Below are 26,208 nucleotides of genomic sequence, written 5' to 3' on the forward strand. Positions count from 1 at the left end.
CTGCAGAAACCTGAGTTTCAAATTACTTTATAAACAAATTTGATTTAGCAGTGGAGGAATGCATTCATTCTCTCTTTTGCCACATGAATTTTTGCAGAGCTCAACAAGACTCAGAGTAACGCCAGCTTCTGGGACTATTTAGGTTTTTAAGAGATGTCATCCTGAAATAATTTGTATTTTACAGCTTTTATGGTTGTATCTTGAATTGACCTTGATACCAAGTCACCAAAACAAGTATTTTGTGACCTGGTTTTCATCATTAATTTCATTCTCACATTTCTCCAAACTGAAGATGGATGTTCATTTTTGAAAGCCTGGATTTGTGATTTTAAAAAAAACCAAAAATTAATCCAAGAACACGTATATGAGTATCTGTGTGTTCCTTCCAGTTTTGAAATCAACAGAGGTTTCCTTATCAACAGAAGTTTCCTAATCAACTCCAGATGGCACTGCAGTGCTTAACACCACCGGGCTGGGGAGAGCTCAAGGAATGCCAAATCAGGCGAGCCCCTGAGAAACAAGGGCCTGCTTGTTTTATCAGAAATCAGCTAATAGTTTTCCAGTACAGATGTCCTACTTTACTTTCAGTTTGGTGAAGACTGGGGTAACAAATGGCAGCTTATATGCCTCTGAGATAGGACTTGTGTGGAAGAAAGGGCTCCCTTGTCTGTTCATGCAGGAGGTCACAAGGGTAGTAGCCCTTGCACCAGCAAAGCCTAATGCAGCACACACTAAAGCAGAATAAAGGGAGAAGCTCTCTGCTGTTGCACAGATCTTCCTACTCAGTGACTAATTCTATTGCTGTTCAATTGGTAATTCTGCTCTGTAAAAGTGTATTTTCAAGGCTGTAGTGCAAACCATCGAAGTAATGAGGTTACTGGTATTTTTTTCTAGGGAAATTCATAGACTTTAGTGCTTGGAAGACATCTTTTGCTATGTCATGTTATCACTTAGACTATTAAAAAATGCCTGCAATAAATACTATTCTTCTTTCATGTTCATCATTTGTAAACTTAGGAGTAGGATGTTTTTATATCTGCTTAATGATACACTCATAAACATCTATGCTGTATATTTTCTTACATATTTTTCTTGAGATGCTCTCTCCTTGGTTTTTATTGCCATCTTAATTTTGTAGAAGTCTGCCAGACTCCTGCCTTCTCTTTTAACCCTCCTTAGCTTTTACTGTGATTCTCCAATTTTGTTTACACTTTCTAAATCTTTGCTACATGGCCTATGGACCTGCAGAAGTTCCCAGCTCCCAACTGTGCAATCACTGAGCCATTGCTCAATCCAAGTCTCAGTAACACCTCAGTAACAGGTGATTGTTCTGTGTGTTTCATGCAATGGAGTTCTGAATTTGCTCCATAGGCCACAATACCTCTTCTGATTCCAAGCAAAACTCAAGGAGTTTCTATAGGTTCACTTCCAGGCCGCTGTATTTTTAACTCATATAAACCCTCTCCAATAAGTTAATTAAACAAAAGATGATACATAGAAAGGGCTGTTTGCCATCCATCTTCCAGCACAGGTAACTGTTTCATTACAGAAAGTTTATGGAAAAAAGATGAGTTCAAAAGACAAAAAGGAATAAAAGCAAGACAGATGTGATGGTTTTAAACAGGCAGAATCTTAAAATAGTCTTGGTTCTCTCTGAAGCACCATATGCTTTCAAAAGCATAAAAAATGCACTCATCTGTCCCCCCCTCCCCAGTGGGTGTCCTTAAGCTCTGCCTAGATTTATGAAATATTAGTGTATTTATCATGGTAGTTTTGGTAAATGAGTAGATTTAACACCAAACAATGCTGGATGCCCTACATTACTAATGATGCCTCTGAAGACTGAGAATCTGCACCACACCTGCTTTTGTTCCACAGCTCTGGAGCTTTTAATTGTCTTCTCTTGCTTCAGAGTTGTGTAAGGGCAGTGGTGGCTCCTGGCAGCATTACAGAGTGCATAACTAACACGTTATCAGTGTATGTGGCACAACAGGTAAACACTGCTTCTTTTAGAATGTGTTCGTGTCCATTCTAGGTGTTCTGGAAAAAAACTCAGAAAACACCTGAAATCAGTTTTTAAAAATTCAAAATAATGTTTATTTTAAGAAGACCATCCTCAAATAAAATTTACATACATTGTATTTACAATTTTGCTGCTGACAACATCACATATAATAACCTGCATTAGTTACACCTAAATGGCTCTGTTCAGCCTCTAGACTAAAACCAGTGCCAGACCAAATATCTGAAAAAAAACAAACAAAAATCCCCTTTTGTGAGGGGTATAGATAACCATGGCATTTATGATGAATATTAAAAAAAAAAAAAAAACAACTATAACCTAAGAAGAATAAACCAAAGCACTGTTATTACATTGTTAGACAATCAAAATTTGCATTAGAAATCATGCACATTTTTCTGAAGAGACATCCAGAGTTGTGGTGGATTGACCCAGTCTGGATGTCAGATGCTCACCAAAGCTGCTCTGTCACTCTTCAGGTAGGCACTGGAGAGAAAATAAAAGGAAAGGCTCATGGGTTGAGATAAGGCTAAGTCACCAGTTACTGTCATGGACAAAACAGGCTCAACTTGGGGAAATTAATTCATTACCAATCAAATCAAGAATCTCACATACTTAAAAATGTTGCAATTTGGGGAGTTTCTTGATTTCTCTGACATGCTCAGGAAGTTGCAAAGTGTAATACAAATGACTAAAGTGCTGTCAGCCTTGGATTTAATAAAAGAGAATCAGCAACCACTTGTTTTTCTGATCAATTTTGCACAACATGAGAAGTTCCATCAGACAAACAAGCTTGATGTCTTCTGTGGTCATAACGTAGAGTTACTCTAAACCTGTTGGGAATTAACTTGAAGATGTTGCAAAATGTTTTTTGATTCATTCTGGAAAACACAGACATGAGACAGCAACTGAGACAAAGAATGGAAGTAATCCCTATGGATAGTACAGCCTTCCAGAACTCGAGCAGGGGAGTTAAATATTGGATGGAACAAATGGAAACTGGTCTGCACAAAAGTGGGTTTGTGTCCTTATTACTGTCCTGTGGAAACTGATTCTGTCAGTTCCTTTGTGGGCCACTTAGCTCTCCTTTTGCCTGCTGAGGATGAAGGTGCAGAACTTCTGTCAATGTCTCTTCATTAATTTAGGCCTAAACATTTTTGTTTGTTTGTTTGTTTGTTTTAGAAGTATTACTCTATTGCTGAATGGCCTCATGTTTCAGTTTTTGCTTCCACTGAGTGTACAGCCAGATGAGGACTGGGTGGGGAGGATGTGACTGAAATGCAGAAGCAGTATCCCAAACAACCCTGCATGCTGGGGATCAGTCCTTTCACTCTCTCTTCAGCTTTCAGAACAAAGCAGCATTTATGAGATCACCTAAAATTTCAAGCCAGTTTAAACCTATCATTCCTAGAGATTACTCTAGAACTACATCTTTTATTATTTGGGATTGTTACACAAACATTCCAGAGAATGCAGCTTGGTTTTCTCATTGTAGTTTCACTCTGGAAAACTTGCCTTTTCTCTAGTAAACTATTTGCAAATGTTCACTTTTCTCTTTGAAAATCTGGTTTTGCAGAAATATAAATTTTGGCTTTTACATTTTTCCACTGACTCCCTTCCTCTTGAGGGAACAATTCATCCTCCTCTCTCTGCCAAAATGCACTGATTGTTAGGAGGGCTGGGTTTTTTTAGTGTATCTTTCTTCTTACAGCCACAGCTATGCAGCCAGATATATAAAACTGTTAGGATATGAGACATTCATATTTTTAATGGGAAAATAAACACCCTAAGGCTGAAGATTTATGACTCAGCACAGTAAATAGCCAAAATTCTAATTTTTTTGTTATCTATCACCTTCTTTATCCCTATTAAAACAGTGGTTTTGGAGACTGCTGGCAGAGATCGTTCTTAGAAAATTATCATCATGTTGTTAGTATTTCTTGACTGGGCTGACATTTCAAACATCCCATCCCATTTTCTGGAACAAGCAGACCACACCATTTTCCAAAATTAATCCAAAGAAGATGGCAAACCAAGGGAGTATTCGGTTCAAGTTTAAGGTAACTGCAAAAGAAAAAAGAACAAATTTATCATGTACCATTGAAGAAGATCAAAGAAATCATGTGAGAATTCATATTAATTTGTGTGTATAAGAAATTACACAAATTTGTTAAAAGTCTGCATTCCAAAGACACGAATAAAATTAATATGAATCTTTCATTTTTCAGAAACACGGAAGAATTCTATTTTATGTTTCAATGATCCATGATTTGTCCCAGATTGTAACAGATGGATCTGGTGGACATAATACCATCTATACAAAGAGGTGATGGTGAAAAAGGAGGTACTTTTTTCTTCCTTTTTATTTTTTTTTTTAATTTCAATCACTTTCTATTAAAGTTTAAAGAACATAGTTTTAAACTAGAGCTATTTCAGTCACATATCTGATAAGGATTAGAAAGATAACAATAATAATCACTTCTGTAACATCAGCAGTCTCTCACACATATTCTATACACAAAATGCAGTAATAAAAAATGCAAAAATGTACCTCTAATTGCCTGAGAGTTTGATATCAAGACAAACACTTTTATAAACGCAAGACACAAAGGTGTGTAGTCGTGCTCCCAAATAACAGCTGGAATCAGCAGAAGCTTTCCATAGGTGGACAACAGCAGTGCTTTGAGAAGTAAAATGAAGTCAGACTTTCTTTTCAGCATCTCAGGTGTCATCCACCACAAAGTAATAAAAATGCCAAGGAAAAATGAAGTTTGTTCTAAAAGGAAATAAGAGGTGTTGGAAAGAGAGAAATGAAATGCCAAAAATCAAGACCAGTTCTGGATGAATTTCAGTAAAATTACATGTCCCAAATGCAACAGAGTCACTTTTTAAAAGCCATAAGCAAATACAAATGTTCTCTATCTCCTGTGTTCATTTTAATAGCCAAATATTCCTTAAACCAATTCAGTATCATGACATTCAGAATAATTCTATCACAGGATTATATCTGTAGGATTATCATACTTGTGATTTCTGACTCCATATAGCACAGGAAATTAAGCATAAGAAACTCTTCACTTCTACACTTTTACTTTTGAGCAACAAGAGAGGTTTGTTGTTTTTTGGTTTTGTTTTTTTTTTTTCAACTGTCTGTTAGACTGTAAAACAAAATCAATCCTTGTCTTCTCTGCAAAAGGTCACCAGCAATGAACTCTTTTCATTCAGCATGAGAAAGAACACCGAGGTGAAGATACCACTGAACTACCAGACGTTTTTGACACCACTCCTGTGATATGCTGGCATTAATGCAGATGTCAAAGAAACTCCCACAATAACTGTAATAACTGTAATAGATGAGTCACTACTGAAAAATCAATTCATTATTTTTACTGACATATTATAAAAACTTACTTAAAACAACATTAGACGATAAAGGATTTATTTAAATTAAGCTCTGAATGTGTAAGAAAAATATTCATTTTAGTGTGCAAGTTTGATTTAAACAGTATCATCTGAAAAAGTATGAGAAAAAATGTTTTAACCAGCATAGAACAAAAACCTCTCCTCTGCCTTCAAGTGTAGTCTTAGAGCACAGAAGTATTTACTCTTTATTGTTGATGACACTGGTCTGTACTTTAGTGTACTTGTTAAAAAAAACAACAAAACCAAACAGATACAGCTTTTCCCAATTGTTTACTTTAGTAAGGTTGTATCACCTTCATGAATAATAAACCTTGAAGTAAACATGAAACATGGAATAAGGCTGAGCTCTACACTGATCTTCAAACTATGTCAATAGATATCAGGCAAAGATTTCTGAATATTGCCATTTTTCAGTCTCTTCATATCTAATGCTGGACATGTCAGTCTGAAGCGTAATCAGAATAAACAGGCATTAAATGCAGGCAAATGAGTGTAATTGTTTAACCATACTGGGTTGGACATCACATCCATTCTGTATCAATTTTTGCACTATGGGCTTGAAATTCTCCACTCCCTAAAGAGTATATAATACATATCACCAATCTTACCTAAAGAAGCTATGCCAAACATTCTATAAAAATCCCATTCTTTGGCATATCTGATTAAGTCATCAGGATCTGTATTTTGGCTTGAATCCTGTAGTTGCAACCACCTGATGTAAGCTTCACAGAGCAAACAAAATATGCAGAGCTTTCCATGAATCTGGAAAATGAAAGAATAATAAAAGGCTTAGTATTAAACCAGCATAAATTAAAGCATTAGTATGAAATCAGTATTTAAAATAGATTTCAACACCTCTACACAAACTTATAGGTGTATTGTTTTTCTTTAGAATATAAGCAAAATTTCTTCTGTTGAGCTGCTAGTTTAGCACATCATCAGTTAACATGGTAGTCAAATTACAACATGTACAAAACTGCATGAACAGTTCTGTACAGAAGAAGGTATATAACTGGTTTCTAAGGCCTGATCCATACTATTTTAAAATTGGAAAGGCTGTTCAGCTAGGAAGGAAAAAACAAAATTGTGCCATAGCTAGTAGAATTATACTATCTAAAATTTCAGTTTAAGGGCAGCTACTCCATTCAGCAAACTGGAAAAGACGTATTTCTCTTTTTCCCTAGGACAATCTCCTTTAGAAAAAACTGGTAGTGTAGTTATACCAGAATATTTCTTAGTTCATATAAGGGTGAGGTGCCAAAATTAAAGCAAGCAATATAACCACACAAAAGTATTAAAAATATCTTCTGAAGTGACGGCAAAAATTATGTTGTGAGGGCCAAGAGTAGCATGTTTCCACACTAAACAGTCTAACAGCCAGTGCATATAGGAGGTGATTTTTGGTTTTATACAGATTTAAACAAGCCATAGCAATTTATGTGCATGGATTCTACTTTCTCCATTGGAGGTAAGTTATGCCAACTGCACATACATGCACAGACTTTGCCAGTTCAAAATTCAACTCAATTTATTTGAATAGATGAACTTTTCACAGACAGACCTTCCAGAAGCCATACAGAAAACATCATTACCAGTCTCCAGAAGCACTGGATTAATTAAAAATATTTAGATAGATTTATGCTTGAAAGATGAGGCAAGTGTATTTATCTACACTGCTCAAACTGGCTAAGAGATACCGACATGAACACAGCATACACTTAGGCTTAGAGATTTTGCTCTCGATTAGCTTCCCTCTCCTGGGAAATGAGTCCTTACAGTAAAAATACGCAATACTAAAAAGCTACACCTCTAGCCTGGCCAGCCCTACTATGTAATCCTGCATCAACCACACTTCAAGTGAAAGTCACCATGTTTTACTCTGGCTTTGAGGGAATGGTTAATTACACAGGAAGAAACTTGTGAGAAATTACTACAGTAGGCTTAACTGGCATAGTATTGTTAATTTGGTGCACTATACTCCTACTGCTCATTTCAAAAAGAATTGTTTCCAATAGAAATTTAATTTGGAAATTAATCTGTAATTAGATATTTCTCTTACAGTGTAATTTAGCACATCATCCTTTTAGCATCAATTATCGTGATAGGCAGATTAGAGGGTATAGAAAACTGCATGAACAGTTCTTCGCAGTTCCTTCTCTTTAACATCTAAGATGATTTTGTATTTGCTGGTACTGCAGAATCACTTCTGTGAAGACAGAAGTAATCCTAGTAACAGTGGGAGTTTGAGATTCCATGCGTTCTATTCATGATATAACTGGTTCAGCTTGCAGAAATCTGTGGAAGGGCAGGACATTAACAGTCTTTAAAGTTTTACAACCATTACAATTGACTTAGCAAGCCTAAATATATTTTTAACAAAAAAAAGTCACAAAGTAGGGACATAGCAACTTACATTTATCTTTGTATTGAAAAGAATGTGCCTGTATGCTTGTGCTTTGCATAAGACTGCATTAATCAAGATGATAACAGGATCATACTCAATATATTTATCCACAGGTTTCTGGCAGGATTTCTGAAAATGACAAAATAAGAAGAATTAGGGAAAAAAAAGGATAGGAAGAGTTTATAAAATTTTCCTCTGATCTTAGTACAACTGAATAAATACAAACCAGCAATTCAATCATTATTAGTCTTTCCCTAATGTCATCTTCATTTTCAATACAGTTTTAATCCATCCAGAAAATTGCTTTTCTCTCTTGACACTACAGTTGACACACAAACTTCCCTTATAAAATATGAAGATTTATTATTGATTTTTACAGGCTTCAGATTAAGATCGATAATGAACTATGCAGGAGTGGACTTAGTTATCATTTTGTGCTTCACAGATGCAAAAAAACCAAACAGCTTTCTCAAGACTCAAGAAATGCACCAGTATCATGCTAATGGTTAACTGATCATGGCTCATTTACTGGGTATTTTATTTGTGTTATTTTGGGTATTTTTTAGAAAGAAAATTAATTTCTTCTATCACTTCCTTATTTTCAGAGATGCTTAATCCTCCTCTTCTACCGTTTTCTTCCTTTCAATGAGACAGTAAATGTTTTTTGCTGCTGCATTGTTCTTCCATACTGTTAAATTGTCAGATGTTTCAACCAGTCTTCCATCATTGAGCAAACACCAATACATCCAGAATACTGATAATGTAGTTTTCACACAGATCTAAACAGTGGTAGGACACTAGACCATCACTTCTCCAACATATCTGCTGGTTTCTGCTGGTTCTGCTAGAGAGGTTATTTCACCCAGACCACTGGGAAATGCTTGCCATCAATCCCCTCCAGCTTTATCGACTAACCTGTCTGGCTGATCACTCCTTGATTTGAGTTAGGGCTAATAAAGTACTGTTATACTGTGAGCAGGAGGGTTAAATGATCTTACAAAAGGCTCATCTAGCAGGCCTGAGGGGGAAGTAACTTCTAGCAGAGAGCTGAGGAGCAACAGAGGAGCAGCAGCCACCACTCCAGCTCAAACAAGTGCAGTTGCAGAAGGGTGCTCTCCTGCAGGCCAGCTTTCTCCTGCTGCTAATCTTCCAGTCAGGCTACTTGTTTCCTTCAAGCTGCCCTCAGCTAATCTTGGTCCCTCAGGTCTTCATGCTAGCTGCCACACTGAGAACACAACAGTCACAGAAATTATCTCTATTTCCATTTTAATGAGTGCAGGGTGGTGCACTGCCAAAAGAGAAATGTTGGCACATCACTTTCTGAAATGCTGGAACAGTCAAAAATGCAGTATCAGACAACACACACCTACAGACAAACTCCCAGGACAAAATATAAAGTTTTCCAATTTTATAGAGATTCATTTTTCTGTCATACAAAGACCAACTGAATACCACCCTGCTGCTCACTCATCCTGCAATAAGATGAGGAGAAGACTCGGAAGAAGGTAAAAGCCATGGGTGGTCAAAAGAATAGTTTCATAATTGAAATAAAGTAAAATATCATGGTAATGAAGTAAAATATAATAATGGTAATGAAATGGAAGATAATAAGAGAGAGAGAGCGCCCAAGAGAAACAAGAGCTGCACAACACAATTTCTCACCACCCACTGATCAATGCCCATTCCATCTCTGAGCAGTGACCATCCCCTCCTGGCCAACTCTCCCCAGTTCATTTACCAGGCATGACACTCTATGGAGTATGGAATATCCCTTTGGCCAGTTTGGGTCAGCTGTCCTGACTGTGCTTCCTCCCAGCTCCTTGTGCACCTGCCGGCTGGCAGAGCATGGAAAACTGAAAAGTCCTTGACTTGGGGTGAGCCCTAATAGCAACAACTACAACTCGTCGGGGTGTTATCAACATTATTCTCGTTCTGAACCCAAACCAGCGCTCTACCAGCTCCTAGGCATAAAATTAAACCAGCTCAAACTAGGACAGTGTCCAAAGTTAACAGTGCCTTTCTATTCAACAGAATTATTCTTGGTAGAATCTGAGAATGCAGAATTTCACCAGCAAATTGACTTCAAAGTCAAACATCAATGTCAAGAAAAACATCTGAACAAATGCATAAACTGAAATTGAACGTCTAGGGAATGCTGCAATCTCTAATCAGTGTTTCTTGGTCCAGCTTAAGGAAAAACTCCACTTGTTGCAATAAGAAAACACAGTAGTCTAACAGTACACGAGTTAGAGGTAATGAATTAAAAAACTCCCTCAATTAACCAAGAGTTTGATAAGTCTAAAAATAAAGGGAATGAGATGGAAAAAGGACATAATTAACACAAGACCACAGTTATGAGATTTATAGAGTGAAAAAGAAATTGCTAGTTTAATTAGAGGCAGTGTCTTGCTTCATTTCTTTCTACTGGGAAATCATGAACAGATGTTCTTATAGGAGGTAATTTGCATATGTCAAATCTCTGGGTTGATGTAGCATCGGACAAGTGCAATTTTTTTTAATAGGTTTATTCACACAAGCACTGGACAAGTCTCTACAACATAAGATCATTCAAGAGAATGGGTGTCATAAAGGTTAGATGAAGGATATCCTACATACACCCAGTTTTATTATGCTCTCAAATTTTCCTACAACAGAACATTATTTGACCAAGACCAAAAATCTTTCTGAGGAAAGAATGGTATTTTCAATCAGAGGATCCCAGTCAAATACTGATCAAAAATCTGCAGTTAAGAGGTATTGAAAAATTTTCACTGACTGCTGACAAGAATTTTAGACAATGAAAATTTATTAGACCAACTATCCAGAAATTACATATAAATAGAGAAATTTACAGCAGATATATATGGAGAATGCTACAAATTAATACACAAATAGGGGTATCTTCTGCCCCACAGCTTCTGGCAGCCAAGTACCAAACCTTCTCTGCAGCTGTGAAAATTATGTTAAATTTAGTATTTCTGTCTTCTAGAGCTTGATGAGAGCCCTATTCTTAATATATTTTATATTCCTAATATACTTTATTTTGATGTGAGTCTCTGATGCAATAAAGAAAAGCCCTCTGTGTTTACCCAGCCAGTGACCTAGCCAGTGTGAGTTCATCCAGGGATTTGTGAGACCTGCAAACCACCTTTGCTGCAAAAGACTTGTGTGTGCACTGCTACAGACTAATTGGATGATGGTTGCTATACCATTAGTATACTACAGAACTAACATGCCCTTTAGGAAGAATTTTTTCCATAGATGGCTTTTTCATTATTTTTTCCAGCTACACAACTAAAACATCTGACACGAACCTTTAATGCCTGGGAAGGAAACCTGTGACTAAAGCCTGACTTCAGCAAAATCAGTGCAAGCAAGGATTGATGCAGTTTAAGTGCACATATGTTGCACTAGATAGTCTCAGCTGGTTAAAGGGATGTAACTTTGTGGACACTGATAATCACTACCACTTTGAGAGAAGATTGGTATGAGCAGCTCAGCTCTGGAGAACTGCTTGCACACTTACTTTTAAGATTTTAGTCAGGCAGTTTAGCGTGAACTACAGTCCTGGTGCTCAAATCTTGTTCCCCACTGCTGCTCTGCACAGCTGTAGTCAGTGCCCTGGGCAGCACGAGTGAAGAAAGCAAGTCTTCAACACGCCTGAGCTTTTTCATATTCTTTAAACTTTCTCAAAGGAGTGCCTCAGTTATCACAAAAGCAGTAAAAAGAGGTAACTGGATTTCTCTATGCTTTTAGCCATTTTTCAACTTCTGCCTTAAATAAGTAACTGGCATCAGAAACAAGTAACTGGTATTTTTTATTGAAAAAATAGACACTACTTTGATTAAAAGGCACTTTCAGATTACGTTGCAGAAGAAAAAAGCCCAGCTTCACACCATAAATTCTATTTACACATCTTCTGATTTGCTTTAAATTTAAGGAACATTACAAGTTTTTGATACTGACATACGAAAGTCCAACAGATACTGTGCTCCCCTAAAACATGTTAAAAGTATATCAATACTCTAGCAAATTTAAATGGATATTACTTTGGGAACAGTTTGGCTAATCAAATATTTAGGAAGATTTGACTATGCTTCTCTGTTGTTTAAAAAAAAATCTTCCATTTTCATAACTTAGAAGTTTGCTTAGTTATCTTAAAAAAATTTTAAAACCAATAAGCAAAGGCAAATCAAAGAAAAGAGAAACCTTCAAAAGCTAGCACAACCATCTTCTTCATAGTGTAGTATATGAGATTATTTTTGATCAAAGCAATCCAAAACATTTAAAGAAAGTAACATACATTTTAACATCTCAGCTGTATTAAACATGTCCAAAAAAAGAACTGATATGTTAATTCAAACTGCATGTTTATCAGCCTTTTATAAAACACTACTAAAATGCCATAACTCTTACTTTGTTCATCAAAGATACTCAACTTGCAAACAGTGTTCACAAATACGTCCCCAATACAATACAGAATACAAATATTTGAGAAAACACCTTCTGTCCCTGAAGGATAAAGTTTCTAAAGTATATGAACATGACTGTTTTTGAGTAATCTCTCTAACATTAAAACATTACTTATTTTTAAATAAAAATATTTTGGGATGGGGTTTGTGGAAAGTAAAAGAATTCTTGAAGAGGATGCCATGACAGAAAGTAAAAATACACACTGAAGAACAAAGTTTCATCCTGATCTAAAACTACCCTGAAAACCACATCAAGAATACATTCCCAAATCTCTGAGCATTAGAAATATCAACAAAACAGTCTCATTATAGTATTTCTTTCTCCACTGTTTGGAATTTGGCAAAATTAAGCTACAATTTTCTGCTGGACTATACATACAGCAAATTGTAACAACATTTACATGGCTTCCACATGAACATGGGTCCATTTGCATGGGTTCATAGGCAAATTAAACACTCTTGTGAGAGTGCCCTTAATCCCAATTGCACCCTTATATAATAAAACACATTAGCTGTGCTGCTTTCAGGAATGAATTCTTTATTAGGGATGCAGCCAAGTGTCATAGCAGACTGAAAAACAAAACAGCCCAGTTACAGATACATTGCATGTCAGAAAACAAATTAAAAATATTGTTTTATAATTTTTTTGTGTATAATACATTTTCCAGTAGTGAGCTGGTCTGTAAATAGAGTTATATAAAATTGGTATGTTATTTTCCAGGATGACCCTTGTACTCCTGACAGATTCTTTACCATACCACATAAATGCTTTGCATTCAAAGCATTTGGTCTCTCTGCCTTCCTGCAATAAAACAGCTTTTCAATTATTTTTTAATTGCAGAAAAGCTAAATGAAGTGTGCACTGCTCAGGCAATTTGGCTTTCTTATTACAAAACACAAGGGGGATCCTGACTGTGCTCTATATATTGCAATGAGTAATTTCTTTTCCTTTGTTATGATCTGGAAAATTTTTAACATTTTATTTTTAAACATAACAACATATATGAAATTGAAAACCAAATTTTAAAAATATTTGCATGCTTTTCCTTCTATTTCTGAACAAGAGAAGTTTGCTATTTTTCTTTCTGTATTCATTGCACTTTGCAGAATTTATTTCAGGTTAGCCAAATATGTTCCCACTCCCTCCCCCATCATTATTACTGTAGCAGAAGTGTTATTTGAACAGTATTTCTTCCTTACTGTTCCTAATGGTTGGTTTGTAATATATGCAGTGAAGATTTGCTGTATTATTTACAGGCCAATTAAATTTTAAGGGCCTCAAAATAATTACCAAAAAGCTTCTCTAGAAGGAGCCACCTTGGCATATTGAAGAGGTCCATCCACAGCAAAGTATATTCAGGATGAGAAAATGGTTCATCCACTAAATGTGAGTCTCCAGCAAGAAGGAATGTGCAATGCCAGAGGTCTGGCCTAGGCTTCAGCTGAAAATGCTCTTAATTAAACAAAACAGATTTTAAAAGAAATTACAGAACTTGAGGAATTTGTGGCAGTTGGCCACCTTGCAGAGTTATTAAGAAAAGACAGGACCTTTCCAACCCAAGTGTACTGTGTGGACTTCTATGCTTTATAGAAGAAAGTTTCTTTAGTTCCTTCAGCATCTATTGCAAATTTATTCCCAAAGTGGATAATAACACTTGTGAGGTCTTTAATGCTTGCCCACATTAAAATTACAATATGGAGTTCAAAGAAGTTTTTAATTATATTAAAAGCAGTTACAAATGCTGCGGGAACTAAACTAAAGCAACATTAGGCTGAATTTCCAAAATCGAGCTCTAATATTGTGGGCTGGAAACACATGCTCCTTAATGGAAGCTTTTAGTGTTTGCCTCTGGAAAAAAAATTCATTCTTCTCTTCAACAAATTAATAACAGAACACAAACTCATGATATTTTGCTTAGGTATTCAAATTTAAATCTTCCACCTCAACATCATGCCCAGATCTGGTTAAACACATCCTATAATAAATGTAGGGCTAGACAGAAGTTGCTGTTGCTTTTAAATGCAGATTTATTAAGGTATAAAGGATAACTTTAAAAGAGTATTGGGAAAAGTCAGTAGGTCATTATGAAACAGGGATGATCTTGACAATGTTCTGCTTGTTTCAAATTTTCCAGGGCCCTCTATTTTACTTACCATATGGAACAAATGTTGGGTTGTTGCCTATTTTTTTTCTTAAGGTGTTAGTACTTCTAGGTACTTCTTGAAAATGGGAATGAAACACGAGTGCTTTTTATAAAAAAAAATTATCGAGATGATGCCTGCTGACCTCACTTTTGAGTATCAATATACAATCTTTCTCTGAATTTTTCACTTCTTCTTTCTTAATGCTACAGTGGAGTACTCAATGCTCTCACTCGACAAAGATAGATGAATAATGTTCTCAGGCTGAGTGATCACACCTTCTCACCTCAGACCTTCAATTTTTCTTAAATACCTTCAGCTTTTCTTAAGTTTTTAGAGGCATACACTCTAAGTTTTACACATAACTCATATAAATGATGTTTTGCACTGATAAGTGGGATCTTCACATATTTTTAAGTGAAGACTTCTAAGCTATCATTGTTTTCAGGTTTGATCATCAAGATGATTCATAACATCTGATAAGTTTCATGAGTAATGACATGATAACTCCTATCATTACTAATGAAATTCTGTGAAGTGTCTCAAATGACATTCAGTACTTGACTATTTTTTGTTGTCAGCAGCATGATGATGAACAACTTTCCAGGTCTCTGGCCACAGCCTTGCCTGCAGAGCAATGGAATAGAATGCCTGCAGTGACAAAACTATCCTTGCAGATTAAAAGGAAAAAGTAAACCAAGCATCGCTCTACTGGAAGTCATGAAGCCTTGGTAGCTGGAGAGAACAGTAGAGCTTTCCTGCTCTACTATATGCAGATAAACCCAAAGTCACATCAGTTCAACTGAATCTTCTGATCTTTGCAATCTTTCAGCATTCTCATCTCTATTATACACCGTGAGCCAACACGTCTCCTGCTCTCAGCACTGCCTGGGTGGCCAGAAATTGAGGGAAAGTTTTGAGATGATACCACACGTGCCACATAAGAGCAACTAGAACTGAAACTGAACCATGATGACCCACAACACAGCCAGAGGAAACAGACTGGTACACGCCAGTGAAAAAATGGACAGATCTGGGACTGCATGGAGAAAGGTGGACAGAATTCCAAATTGCTAGGAATGTGTGATTCTTTGCTCTTTCTTCTACTCAGTTCTTTACTCTTTTTATATGAGTTTAGCATTTGTGATAAATACAGCAGCTGGGACTTAAGTCTTTGGTTCTATGTGCATGCCACAGCTCCAACAGACCGGAATTTTTGGTGCACAAATGGTTAAATGCCACAGGGAATGAATGCCATCTACTGGCTCCCAGGCTGCCTTAGGTCTGCTTATCTTATTACCAGTAATAAGCAAGAGGAAGTTATAGATTTCAACGAGGTGTCCTCTTCTCCAGACTGGATATGCCAAGTGACCTCAGCTGCTCCTCATACAGCTTCCCCTCTACATCCTTTATCAGCTTTATAGTCTTCCTTTGGATGCTCTCTAGTAGCTTTACATCTTTCTTATGCTGTTTTGCCCAACACTGCCCCAAGGACTCGAGGTGAGGCCACCCCAGCTCAGAGCAGAGCAGGACAATCCCCTCCCTTGCCCGGCTGGTGATGCTGTGCCTGATGTCCCCCAGGACAGGGTTGGCCCTCCTGGCTGACAGGGCACCATGGCTCATGTTCAGCTTGCCACTGACAAGGACTCCCACATCCCTTTAAACAATCATCACTCAGAGCCTGGCTTTTAGGTGCAGTGGCACGGGAGGTGTGTTCAGCCAAGGAGCCACACCCAGATCTGCCCTTGAGCAAGAGCCAGGCCAAGCACACACAGCACGTTTGTGCAGAGCTCGGTACAAAAGCACAGTCAGGACAGCTCCACCACACAGGTGCATTTGAGAAGCAGGAGGAAACAGAGCAGGCAGAAAACCTACAGAATAACAAAGTGGGTCAGGTTGAAAAACACCACAGGGCGTCATCTGGTCCGACCTCCCTGTTCAAGCAGCACCATCCCAGAGCACCTGGCACAGGATTGTGTCCAGATGGTTCTCCACAACCCCTCAGGACAATCTGTTCCAGTGCTCAGTCACCAGCGCAGTGAAGAAGTTCTTCCTCACATCCAGGTAGAACTTCCTCTGCATCAGTTTCTGTCCGTTGTCTCGTCCTATTGCTTGGCACCACCGAGAAGAGCCTGGCTCCATCCTCATGACACCCTCCCTTTAGATATTTATTCAGGTTGATGAGTCCCCCTCTCCGTCGTCTCTTCAGGTCGCTCAGCCTTTCCCTCAGCCCCCTGGATTGAGGGAGAGCGGCCACAGCCGGCCAGCAGGGGGCGCTCTCGGGGCTCAGGCGCCCGCGTGCCATCAGGCCCGCCGCCACGTGCCGCGCGCCGCCGCCTGCTGACGTCACAGCTTCCCACGTGCACTCCTCGCCTCCCCCACCCACTGCCCGCCGCCCCGACTCACGCAGATGGAGATGCGGAGCACCCCGCGCTGGTAGTCCCGGTACAGCTCCGTCGCCTCCTCGTTGCACTCGATGCAGCGGTAGGCGCCGAGCGCCGCCATGGGGCGCGGGAGCACGCCCAACCCTGTCAGCACTTCCACACCGCCTCCTCGTTTCCGCGTTTGGGAGCGTCGCCGAACGAGACCGTGCCGCGTTGCATCCCGGGAGCTGTGGTTTTCCTGCCGCCGCCATACGCCCGACTGCGACGGCGGGGAACTCCATGTCCCAGGGGGCAGTGCGGCGGCAGCGGCCCCGTGGGAGGGACGGCGGGGGCCCCCCGTGTTCCCGGCCGAGGCGGCGCGCATGCGCGCTGTGAAGATGGCACCTGCCGGCGGGCTGGCGCGCGGTGCGTGGGTGCCGCTGGCCGTGCTGGCCCTGCTGGCCCCGGCCGCGCTCGCCCTCACCGAGCGCTACCCCGCGCTCTCCCTGCTCCAGCAGGAACGACACCGGCAGCGCCACGGCCCGGCGGAGGAGTGGGCGGAGCAGTACTCGGCCGAGTGCGGTGAGTCGGGGGCGGCGCCGCGGTGACCGCCCGCAGCCCCGGGGAGCGGCGGTGCCGGGGCCGTGGTGATGGCGGGGGGGGCCCGGGGCTTGCGGGGCGCCGGCGGCCCCTGGGCTGTGCCCGCCGCTGGGCTGCCTCATAGCGGGGCATCCCCGCCGAGCCCGCCGTGCCGTGGTGTGGCCGCAGGGGCAGCCAGCCGAGGAAAACCCCTCATCCCTGGGACGGGCAGGCCTTAGGCACCACCCGGGAGCATCCCGGCTGCCCCACTCACCTCCCGAGCCCAGCAGCTGGACTCTGCCCGCTTTTTAATTCCTGCGCTCAGTAGTGTGTGGATGTGCCAGCACCCCGTGCTCATATTACTGAGTTTCTCGGTACAAGATAAGGAGCTGCTGGAGAGGGTCCAGGGGTCTGGAACATCTCCCACGAAGAGCCTGTGGGAGCTGGGCCTGTTTAGTCTAAAGAAAAGAAGACTGAGAGGGAATCTCATTAGGGTATATAAATATCTCAAAGGCACGTATCAAGAGGATGGTGCCAGACTTTTTAGTGATGCCCAGAGACAGGATGAGAAGCAATAGCCACAAACTAAAATACAACAAGTTCCACTTCAACTTGAGGAAGAACCACTTTTGTATGAGGGTGTCACAGCACTTGGAACAGGCTGCCTAGGGAGCCTGTGGATTTTCCCTATCTGGAGACATTAAAAACCCACCTGGATGTGTTCCTGTGGCACCTGCTCAAGGTGACCCTGCAGGAGGGTTGGACTGAATGATCTCCACAGGTCTCTTCCAACCATATCAGTTCCATGTTTCAGTGGATGAGATGTGGCTTGATTTAATTTCAGCTACAGTTCTATGTGTTTTACTGGTGAACTGAATGCTTCTCTTTATGAGTGCCGAATTTGGGTATCAGATCTTCTGCTATTTTTCAGGTTAATTGATGTCTTGTAATACAGGCATAGTTAAAACTATTTATTTTTAGGTGCTTGAATATCTTTTGCATGTGGATTATGTGGCTTAATGTGTTACAATTGTTGATCCTTGAGCATGGTGTGAATGGGCCATACAAAAATGCCAGTCTAAATCACAATTTGTGCATAATACAGATGAAGAAAAAGGTTTATTAGTGGCTTGGAATGTGATACTAAATTATGTATAAGAGAATAACCAGTGATGTGTTGTGACTTCTTAGCTGTCAGCATGGGTTTGTGATTTTTTTCCTGCCCTTTATTTCATAAAGCCTGTGCTTGTATCAACAATTCCCATAGTCCCTAACTAATATAAAACTAGTATAATCCACTTAAATGTGGTACCTAAACATGAAATCAGTTTGTGAAAGTTATCTCAGGTAACTGTTGCTACAAATTATTCAAGCTTAAACATAAAACAAGAAGACTTTCACCCAGTGTTGAGATAAAAATCTGTATACCTGACAAGTTAATAAATGGCAAAGCACTTGATTACATCTGTTACTAGACCTGACATGAATGATTAACTCAAGGTGCTCCTTCAGAGGTGGATTTGGAAGATTAGATTCTGATTTAAGTGTGGATGTTGTTTTAAAGAAACCGGTGTAACTAGGATTGAAACAAAGAATTCTGCTTGAATCATCAGGTGTCTCAGGTACTTTTCATGCACTGATCATAAGAGAGCCCCTAGTTACAGAACAACATATGTACCTTCAAATAGCTGTACACCAACTCACTCCTTGCTGTATTAGTGTTAGGACTAAATGAACTGCCAATTGAAGAATTCCCTTAAGCTCTTGTCTTTGTTTTAGTGCAACTTGCACAGAACCTAAGATATTTTTTTGGTCTCAAAAAAGACCTCTGGAGGTCTTCCCTGGAGCCTACTACTAGGTCCAAAGTACTTTATCTGGTTGGTGTTTCTAGTTTTTCATGAAGTTGTTAATGTGGTTCAGTTTTGATTGTGTCTGACTTGCAGACAAAGGCAGATCCATTTTCCCCTATGAGTAAAGCAGTTTGTTGCCCCAAGAACTGCAAGATTTGAAGGGGCCTTTCCCTGCTGTAGCTTGTATCAAGCTTGTGGCTTGGCTGTCTTATTCCCTACCATCTTCCAAAAAATTCCTTCACTAATCCTTGCTGTTGTGAAGAAAATTATTCCAGAGGTAGGCCACGTCTGCGCCTCTTTGTTTTGATGTCTGAAGTGAAAGTTTCCTGGTGAATCTGCAGCCAAAACTCTTTAAGTTACTGAATCACAAGCACCAACAGGAAGAAGTAACATGTTAATAACGCTGGCATAGCACAGGAGTGTTTGGCCAATGTGAAGAACAAAGGGCAGTGATGAAACCTCGTGCTGGTAGTGCTCTTTTACTATGAGTGGTTGGCCACTTCTTACAGGACTGACTTTAAACTTTGACCTTCTGCTTTTACCACCCTTGCTTTTGTTGTAAAACTTCTCCCACTGGTTATTGTTTATGGCTCAATGTAGATCCAAGTTCCTGTTTACAGGGAATGATTTTAGATGTTGCTTTGACTTCTCTTTACAAGAAGACTGTTTCTTTTTCTCTTTTAGCTCTGTGCTTGTGAGAGATGGGGAATTAACTAACTGCAATCCTTAAGAAGTAAAAATATAAGAGCACACCCTGCCTCCCAGCCTTTCAAACTTAGCATCAAGCTTAGATTTACAAACATTAAAAGAGATGATAAAATTTGGTATTTGTGACATGGATTCAAGGAGATAATACCGTATATTTGTTTTTTCCTGTTTACTCTTGGAATGTTTAAAGATGATAGAAGCTTTAGGATCCCAAGATTTGAAAGTCAACGATTCTATTGCTGTAGCAATTAAAAGCACCATGTAGGGGAAGTAGTGGCTTCTGTAGTCTATCAGTCTGAGGGGATATTGTTGATTATTATTGTTACTTCTTTATTTGATATCTTGAACTTTTTCTCTGCTATGCCAACAAGCTATGTTTGACTTTTTAGAGAAATGAGTCAGTCTTACACTTTGCATTCTTAGTAGCTTACCTTTGTGTAGGTTCAGTCATTTACAGTTCATTATTCTGGCTGCTTTTTACAGTTTTTATACTTCTGTTTCCTGCAGCTTTTTCCCTACCTCTTTATGGTCCGTTCAATTTATTTTCCTCTGTGGGATTGGTATGATAATTTCATCTGTTATTTTTTGGGTGAGAGAATGGAATCATAATGATGAAAGGGGTCATGCCTACCCTAAACTTTTGTTATTTGCTTCCAGCTTCCTCCTTTTTTATACCTCTGCCCCATTTTTTAGCGCCTCTTTATTTTTAACCAAAAGCATAAGCATGAGTAGGGATAAAACTAATTAAGTAAAGGCTGTCCTGTCAGCTGTTGCTTCCTGGCTGTGCGGGTGTAGTGCTGTGGGCAGAAAGCGCTTCATGAAAGTCTTGCCCTGTGGGATGCCCAGTGGGGAAGGTGTTCAGCCAAACATGAGGAAATGTGAGCTGTAATAATAGAATATGTATGTAACTCTGTGAGTTCCTAAAGGTATTTTCTCTCTTTTCTCCCAGATTCATCGTTTTTGCTCTTCCATGAATCAGATTGTGACATAGGAGGATCGTCGTCTTGTGAATCTATGCTTTCCCTGAATACAGAAAAAATTCTGGTATGTTACCAAGAATACAGCATACAAAATAGTTTTAATAGAGAAATAAATGCAAATAGAATCTTTTAATCAATAGGCATAGCTGCCCGAAATTAAGTATGAATAAACTCAAGTTGCTCATAAAAATGTTACTTTGTAGTAATCTGTCATGAGTCTTTAGGGCTATCAACTAGTTGAAGCAGATGTTGTCACTGGGATCTAATCTTTACCTCAATTAATCAACCAATTAATTTTTTGGTTTTGGAGGTGCAGCGACTGCCTGAAAAAGGGGGAGGTGCATTAGTTTCTACCCAGATTAACTTCCTGAGGTTTACCATAAAACACTTGCAGAAGTAAGAGTAATGACTTTCAGTCTTTACAGGAGTAACATTGCCCAAAGATGGGTTAGAGGCTCCAGACCGTATTTCACTAAATGTGATACTGACCTGGCATGTGAAGAATGTTCTAACAAAAGAAGAGTAGTTTTTGGTAGAGAGGCCTCAAGAGGATTATTTTGGAATTTGGGTTTTCTTGCAACACTACTCTTAGCCTTTTGAGAACACAGGTTTGATGTTACATCTTCAGTCCAGTAGAGTACAGGTGTTGAAAATCTTCAAATGATTTCCATGTGAATATACAAAGTAGCCTTGGCATTTTTTTTAGAAATTATTGGCTATGAGGGAGTGTGTAAGCAATATTATAACTGGAAGCAACTTCTCCAAAGGTGGCACTTGGAATTAAAACTGCTGTACTGCAAATCCACTAAGCCAATTATTTAATTTAAATATTCTCCTTAGGCTTCATCATATATTGGTCAGAAGATCTTTCTAGTCTTGTCCAACAGTGCCAACAATTCTTGCTATCACAGTGAAATATATATTTGTTGGTAAGAAATTTCCCTGTTAAAGAAAACCAAACTGGTTGTTTTAAAGAGAGCAAGAATTAAACCTGTTGAGATATGGTGCTATGATGAAAATTCTCATGTTTCTTGAAGACAGAATGACTGACATTTTAACCTGTACCTGGCTTCAGAGTTTGTTGAGGAAGTGTGAAACCACTTTCTCTACCACCCCAACGGTTCTGTTACTCTGTAATGACAAAACAGATGAGTTAGTGGTACTTCTCTTGCTGTCACATGCAGTTCAGTAATCCACAGGAAATTATTCTAATGTATTGTAAGATTCTTCTCCTGGTGGCTTATTTTCCAGTACCAGTATGGAATCTTGCTATAGCTTATCTTTGTGTGCAGACAAAGATGTGTAGATCTGTTTTTGTAAATCCACCAAGGAACATGTTGTCCTCCAGTAAAAATGTTGTGGTGTTTTTCCTAATATTAAGACAATTGTAGAAGAATAATATTTTGCAGAGCGAAGCGTTAAAGGCCATTTTCTGAATATTACACTAAGGCCATTGCTAATATAAAAATGTTGTGTTTGTAGATGCATATGGATTGCAATGCAGATTTAGTTTTCTTATTGTTATATCTGTTGAACCCTGCTCATTTTTGTGCTGGTTTTTTTAATGGCTTTTCTCTATAAGTTATTTCCCTCTATAAGGGAAATAACTGCCGCACTCCATCACTGTAGAGGTGCAGGTACAGGTGGAGTAACAATTTTCGGTGTTACAATGTAATGTAGAGCTAACACATCACCTTCAAGCGCAGTTAAAAAAAAAAAAAAAAAAAAAGCTTGTAAAATCCATTTGCTAATCATTCATGCTTTCCAAAATACTCAAGTTCTTAGAGCAGACCAAACATTCTCCTCATCATTAGACCCACAGGGCAAAAACTGTCCAATGGGACTTGGCCATTTAACTTCAGCACTTTGTAGATAAACAAAATATCTGGGTCGTGGACACAAATAATGTGACTGCTTTTGATTGGACAGGCAAAACAACCTTAAAATACAGTAGTGGAAATTAGCTGTTTAGTTGAATTGAAAGAAGAGAGCTGAATGGAGAGAGATGTTATTTTTTCCCTTTTCTTGTTTCCTAAAACAGTTTGAAAGGCCTATTAATTTAAATGAACATTTTGTATTTTTCTAGCATAAACTACTCCGGTAGGCTTACAATTATCTATGGAAAGTACTTGTGGAAATAAACAGAGCTGAGTATTTCTACATTTCTGGGGGGCTTGTCTTTGACAGTATTGATTTCTATAGGTTATTTAGGGAATAGAAATAATAGAAATCTATAGATTTCTATGTTATTTAGGGAACAGGCATCCCAGATAAGGCTACAATTTCAACAAAGTGTAAAACTGATAGAAGGTCCTTGTTGAAAGGACAGGCTCTTTAGAGTGGCATTGTGAAGTTAAACTTTCCTATATTGATGCAGTGCTACTCTTTTCAGTGTTTATTTTCAGCATTTTACTCTTCCGCAGTACTCTTCCTTTTGCAGGAGACAAAGGCATAATTACAGGGTAAATAGAATAAACTTTCATACAAAATAAGGTGTCTTAAAAAGGCCTGAAAAATTCACCTTAAGCAAATATAATACAGTATATTACATCAGTCCCTGGTGAAATGCTGACAGTATTCTTCCTGAGGTTTGGTTACCTTTATGTTAGAGCAGAAAACAGCAGCATCTGGCTGAAGAGAAGCTTTTCTCCCTGTGGAAGACTAGGAATGAACTTGATACCAGTTACCTTAGCGAAATCACATTAGTCTTAACTTTGTGTTTTAAGGCATTCTCTTAAGGATTTGAGACATGGATTTTCTGTTAAATTTTGTGTTTGCTGAACACTTGAAAACATGATGTTTTACAGAGTCAGGCGAAGTTGCTTGCAGAGCAAAAACGATTTCCATTTGCTACTGATAATGACAACACAAATGAAGAATTGGGTAAGGTATTTTATATAAAGTTTGTGCAGGTGAATGATGTGCTAATTATTAGCACTAAATGTTCTGAAAAATTGATGATTGAAGTGATGCATTAACTTCAAATTGGTCTTAATAACTCTGGAAATGCAGCAAGTTTTCTTTGGTTGTATAAAGGAAATACTTACCTCTGTTGCTAAAAAACCTTTCCTGCTTTCTTCACTAGAATCTTCACTGTGCATGCTTAAGCAGCTGTTCAAAAAGAATTCTGATTAAGTCTTTTTTAACAGGCTCAGCTACTTCCTGTCTCCATTTTTCTGTGATTATTGATGACTAAAACTGTTCAAACATCCAGAAAATTCTACCCATGCAATATGCTTTCTATGAAGCATAGATCTTGGATCTGTTTCCCGTCTCCACACTCCTCCCATTAAAACTTACAAGCAGCAGGAAGACTTTCTGAATAATGTCCTAGGCTGCTACTTGAAGTTTTTTCAAAGCACACTCAGCACAAAAAAAAAAAAAAGGGGGGGGGGCATTTCAAATAAATGAACAGGAAATACTTTTCTCAAAGGACTTAGAGTTACATTGCTTCTTCAAATGCAGAGGTATTAGAAGGCAGTGAAGAGATTGTTGGGGATGTGTGTCAAGGAAGGCAGCAGACCATCTTTTATATAAGAGCAAAGGGAGATTTTATTCCTCTCTAATGAACTTAAAGCAATTAAGATTTTTTTTTACATAGTTTCTACCTTCATGGATTTATCCAGGAAAATTTGGAGGCTTAATCCTTTTTCATATTCCTAGACTACCTAGCTATGTTCATAGAATTCTGCAAAGAATACCAAACTTCTATTCAGATGAAAATATCTGATACTTTTAGTATCTGTTCTGTAGACTTGGAAGCACTTCTGTGCTAGGAGGTCTCTGCCCTTGTGTTTGGCATGTAGGTTGGCACCTATCTACCCACTTTAGTCCAAGGACATTGTGGTGTGAGGAGCCTGGTTTGGTCCTTGTTTGTGCATGCTACTCTTAACTGCTCTGAGGAAAAGTAGCACAGAATGTATGGGGCCTTCTGAAGGAAATTTTGGGGCTGAATTACTTCGGCTAATGGCCCATTGTTAACCATTAGATTTTTTTCATAATGAAGTACTTGTATTTTTGTAATATTAAAGATTAAAAAAATCAAAAAGATACAGTTTAAAAATAAGCTGATACTGTATCAGCTACTAGCTGTCAACCACTTGCCATAGTTTTAGAGACAGTTCCCAGTTCAGTTTGGCATTTTTCCAAGTGTCTTGTATAAACTAAATACAGTCCTTATCAGCAAGACAACTGAGTGACAATATAAGTCTTGATTATCTCACATCCTCCACATTTTTTCTTAACACTGGAATGGTTGAGTTGACTTTATTTTACATCCCAGCTTTTCTGTGTTCTGGAACTGGAACCCTAAAGATGATACTAATAACTGCATAGTCTTGAAGAAGAACGAAATAACGAAAATTGAACAGCTCTCCATCCTGTCCTTCACCCTGCCCATTTTTTTCCTTTTTTGGCAATACTATGCATTTGTGCCAAGTGAAACTTTTTATGTATTGAAGAGAAAGCTTATATTGCACACAAATATTTTCTTCTTCATAATAGAAGTGCTCTGAGTGTGAGACAAGCTCTGGATTAAATATATTTCTTACTTCTCTTTCATTTAACTGTTTTCATTTTTTAATGAACTGTGCTTAGCAACACTGCCAAAACAATGTGGCTCTGCCTGCCTGAAAGATAAGTGTCTGTGTCCTATTAATAATGCCTTTGCTTTAACTGACTTATTTGTCTCTTCTCAAGCACCTCTAAGCTAAGAGGTGCCTCTTCCATTCTGTTTGGATGACTGCTAAATTCATTATGAGTGGGGAAAGGTGAAATCCTGCTCATAGTTCCACTGCCAGCTGTTTGAACAAACTGCCTGGGGAAAAGTTCTCTCTAACTTTCATAGCTGTGGTCTTTAAGATACTGAATTTTGTTGACAGTGTAGACAGAGCTTAGTTCAGAGTTAAGAACTGTGAGAGATTAAAACATGCAAAATGAAACAGTCTTGAGATATTCAGCTGTCAGGACTGAACTTCAGTCATGCAAGCACAACTACAGTTTTCCAGTCTTGTGTTTTGACTGTATTTTTACATCTTGTGGAGATTACAGGAACATATTTCTAATGGTCTGTTTCTTTTTCAAACACTTGGCTTCTACTCCAAAATGGGGAGATGGGCAAGAACTTGAAAGCTTTTCATAATTATAACATAGGTAAAAACTCAGTTGGTTTTCGGTTTCAGTTTTATAAATAATGAAATCAGTTTAGTTGAGATATTTCTAGGTAATTGAAATGAAGGAATTATTGTGGACTAATAAAGTTTAGCAAT

At 38.7% G+C, this 26,208-nt stretch overlaps 2 protein-coding genes across 2 annotated transcripts in view; one reads left to right on the top strand and one right to left on the bottom strand.

Annotated features, from left to right (window-relative positions):
- Positions 1 to 2,069: 2,069 nt before the first annotated feature.
- Positions 2,070 to 17,016, bottom strand: ARV1 (ARV1 homolog, fatty acid homeostasis modulator). The gene is made up of 5 exons (XM_083855983.1): positions 16,868 to 17,016; positions 7,857 to 7,976; positions 6,052 to 6,205; positions 4,572 to 4,796; positions 2,070 to 4,084 (listed from the first exon to the last, which is right to left on the bottom strand). The coding sequence occupies exons 1-5, from the start codon at positions 16,964 to 16,966 to the stop codon at positions 3,978 to 3,980; spliced, it is 705 nt and encodes a 234-aa protein (XP_083712109.1). The 5' UTR covers positions 16,967 to 17,016; the 3' UTR covers positions 2,070 to 3,977.
- Positions 17,017 to 17,198: 182 nt separating this feature from the next.
- Positions 17,199 to 26,208, top strand: part of TTC13 (tetratricopeptide repeat domain 13) — a 37,584-nt gene continuing 28,574 nt past the window's right edge. Inside the window, exons 1-3 of the mRNA XM_083855982.1 lie at positions 17,199 to 17,406; positions 20,911 to 21,005; positions 23,749 to 23,824. Coding sequence (XP_083712108.1) covers positions 17,208 to 17,406; positions 20,911 to 21,005; positions 23,749 to 23,824 — 370 coding nt within the window. The 5' untranslated portion in view covers positions 17,199 to 17,207. The remainder of the gene's footprint in view (positions 17,407 to 20,910; positions 21,006 to 23,748; positions 23,825 to 26,208) is intronic.

Source organism: Zosterops lateralis (genome assembly GCF_965231275.1).
Source record: "Zosterops lateralis genome assembly, chromosome: 3".
NCBI classification, from domain to species: Eukaryota; Metazoa; Chordata; class Aves; order Passeriformes; family Zosteropidae; genus Zosterops; species Zosterops lateralis.

What these genes read in the sequence shown, in the direction of transcription:
- ARV1 (XM_083855983.1), bottom strand. Translation starts at nt 16,966, where the DNA reads ATGGCGGCGCTCGGCGCCTACCGCTGCATCGAGTGCAACGAGGAGGCG. An exon ending in TTTTCAATACAAAGATAAAT is followed by an intron (nt 6,206 to 7,856) that starts GTAAGTTGCTAT and finishes TTCATTTTCCAG; the next exon opens with ATTCATGGAAAGCTCTGCAT. An exon ending in AAACTCTCAGGCAATTAGAG is followed by an intron (nt 4,085 to 4,571) that starts GTACATTTTTGC and finishes TTTCTTTTGCAG; the next exon opens with TTACCTTAAACTTGAACCGA.